This window comes from Austrofundulus limnaeus, unplaced genomic scaffold, assembly GCF_001266775.1.
Source record: "Austrofundulus limnaeus strain Quisiro unplaced genomic scaffold, Austrofundulus_limnaeus-1.0 Scaffold1264, whole genome shotgun sequence".
Lineage (NCBI taxonomy): Eukaryota > Metazoa > Chordata > Actinopteri > Cyprinodontiformes > Rivulidae > Austrofundulus > Austrofundulus limnaeus.
Window position 1 is genome coordinate 27,730 of NW_013953666.1, and position 1,461 is coordinate 29,190.

The window sequence follows — 1,461 nt, forward strand, 5'->3', positions numbered from 1 at the left end:
TGTATGTTTTATATTTAATTAACGTATGATCCGATTAGTCGACTAATCGAATAAATAACCGGTGATTAATCGATTATAAAAATAATCGTTTGTGGCAGCCCTAGTCAGAGGACAAAAAGTTTGGGAACCACTGTTTTAGTCAGTGGGTTGTGGTGGCCATCTTGAACGGAAGTGGCAGTAGTAGTTCTATAGGTCTACATCATGTTGGTCCTTTGAGAGTCTTCTTGATCAATTTAGTGGTTGGTTAGATATTTTGCTAACAGAAAGATATACAAGTAAATCATGGTCGCCTATGGAGTGGATTATAATTACAGCGGTTAGAAACGAAACAGCAGTCAGTCTGTTTATGGATATTATTTATATGCACCACCAGTCACAGCTGGCAGCTACTGAAAAGTAGTTTTACCTCAAATCACAAGGAAGAAGAGTAAATAGCTGCGACCTGCGCCATAACAGAACTGATACTTTAAAACTGTGTCAACACAGAATTTAACAGAGCTTTTCCAGCCAATCTGCTGAACAGTTTATTTACCAAACCTAAAAGGAACAAATCTTGGTTTGTATATACATTTATACCAGTCCTGTTGGTAGTGATTTCGTGGAAATTGTGTTTTTTTTTTTTAAGAATTTGAGCCTGTGTAAAATATTCAGTGACGTTTTGTTAGTTTAATAGAGGTTACATTGTCTCCGCTGCGGTTAATAGACCGAGACGGTCCGTTAGTATCCTGTGGCAGCTGAGCTAACCTATGGACACTTRGTGTTTGGTAGCTCACAAAACACGTCAAGAAAGAAAACATAACGGCGCCGAGGAAAGGAAACACTGACCATGTACAGCGTGAAGGGGAAACACAGCAGAAACAGCCAGATGTAGAGATGTAAAGCGTTGACGAATGTGTTTTGATCGGGGTCGTAGTACCATCCGCCTGTGACTGAAGCCCAGACCCCTTGCCTCAGGATCTGTAGAGTCTGCGACCCCATGTTGTTTAATCCGGACGGAACCGAACAACCGGGCTGACACGCAGGCTACTCGTCGTTTAACACGATGACTAATGGAGCTCTGTTTTCGAGCCGTGGCCTGAAAACCCCCTCTGCTGCAGCCATCTTCTCTGCTGCTGGCCCTTCCAGCTGGGGCTGTTCCAGTCCTCCACCGGGGAGACTCCGTATCCCACCACGCCCTGCGGGAAAGCTCTTCTTCGTGGGAAAGCTCTTCTTCGTGGAATCTAATGGCAGCAGCTCAGGAAGCGCGTTGTAGGAAGCATTCAAATATTTGCCCTTTCTTACATGTTTAGTATTTTTCTTTTTTGTTTCACTGTTCATCGTGCAACAACGTTTAAAATGAACAGTTCAGCGAACTGAGCTGAAACTGGTAAATTATTGACGTCTGTCGATCATACAGGTCCTCAAACAATTAACATATTGTGATAAAGTTCATTATTTTCTGTAATGTACTGATAAACATTA

At 42.4% G+C, this 1,461-nt stretch overlaps 1 protein-coding gene across 1 annotated transcript in view; it reads right to left on the reverse strand.

Moving 5' to 3' along the window:
- pcnx1 (pecanex 1) overlaps window positions 1-1,175 on the reverse strand; it is a gene marked incomplete at its 3' end in the record, with an annotated part of 24,953 nt that extends 23,778 nt beyond the window's left edge. The window contains 1 exon segment of the mRNA XM_014031509.1: window positions 826-1,175. Within this exon segment, the coding sequence (XP_013886963.1) occupies window positions 826-978 (153 nt within the window).
- Between the last annotated feature and the right edge of the window lie 286 nt (window positions 1,176-1,461).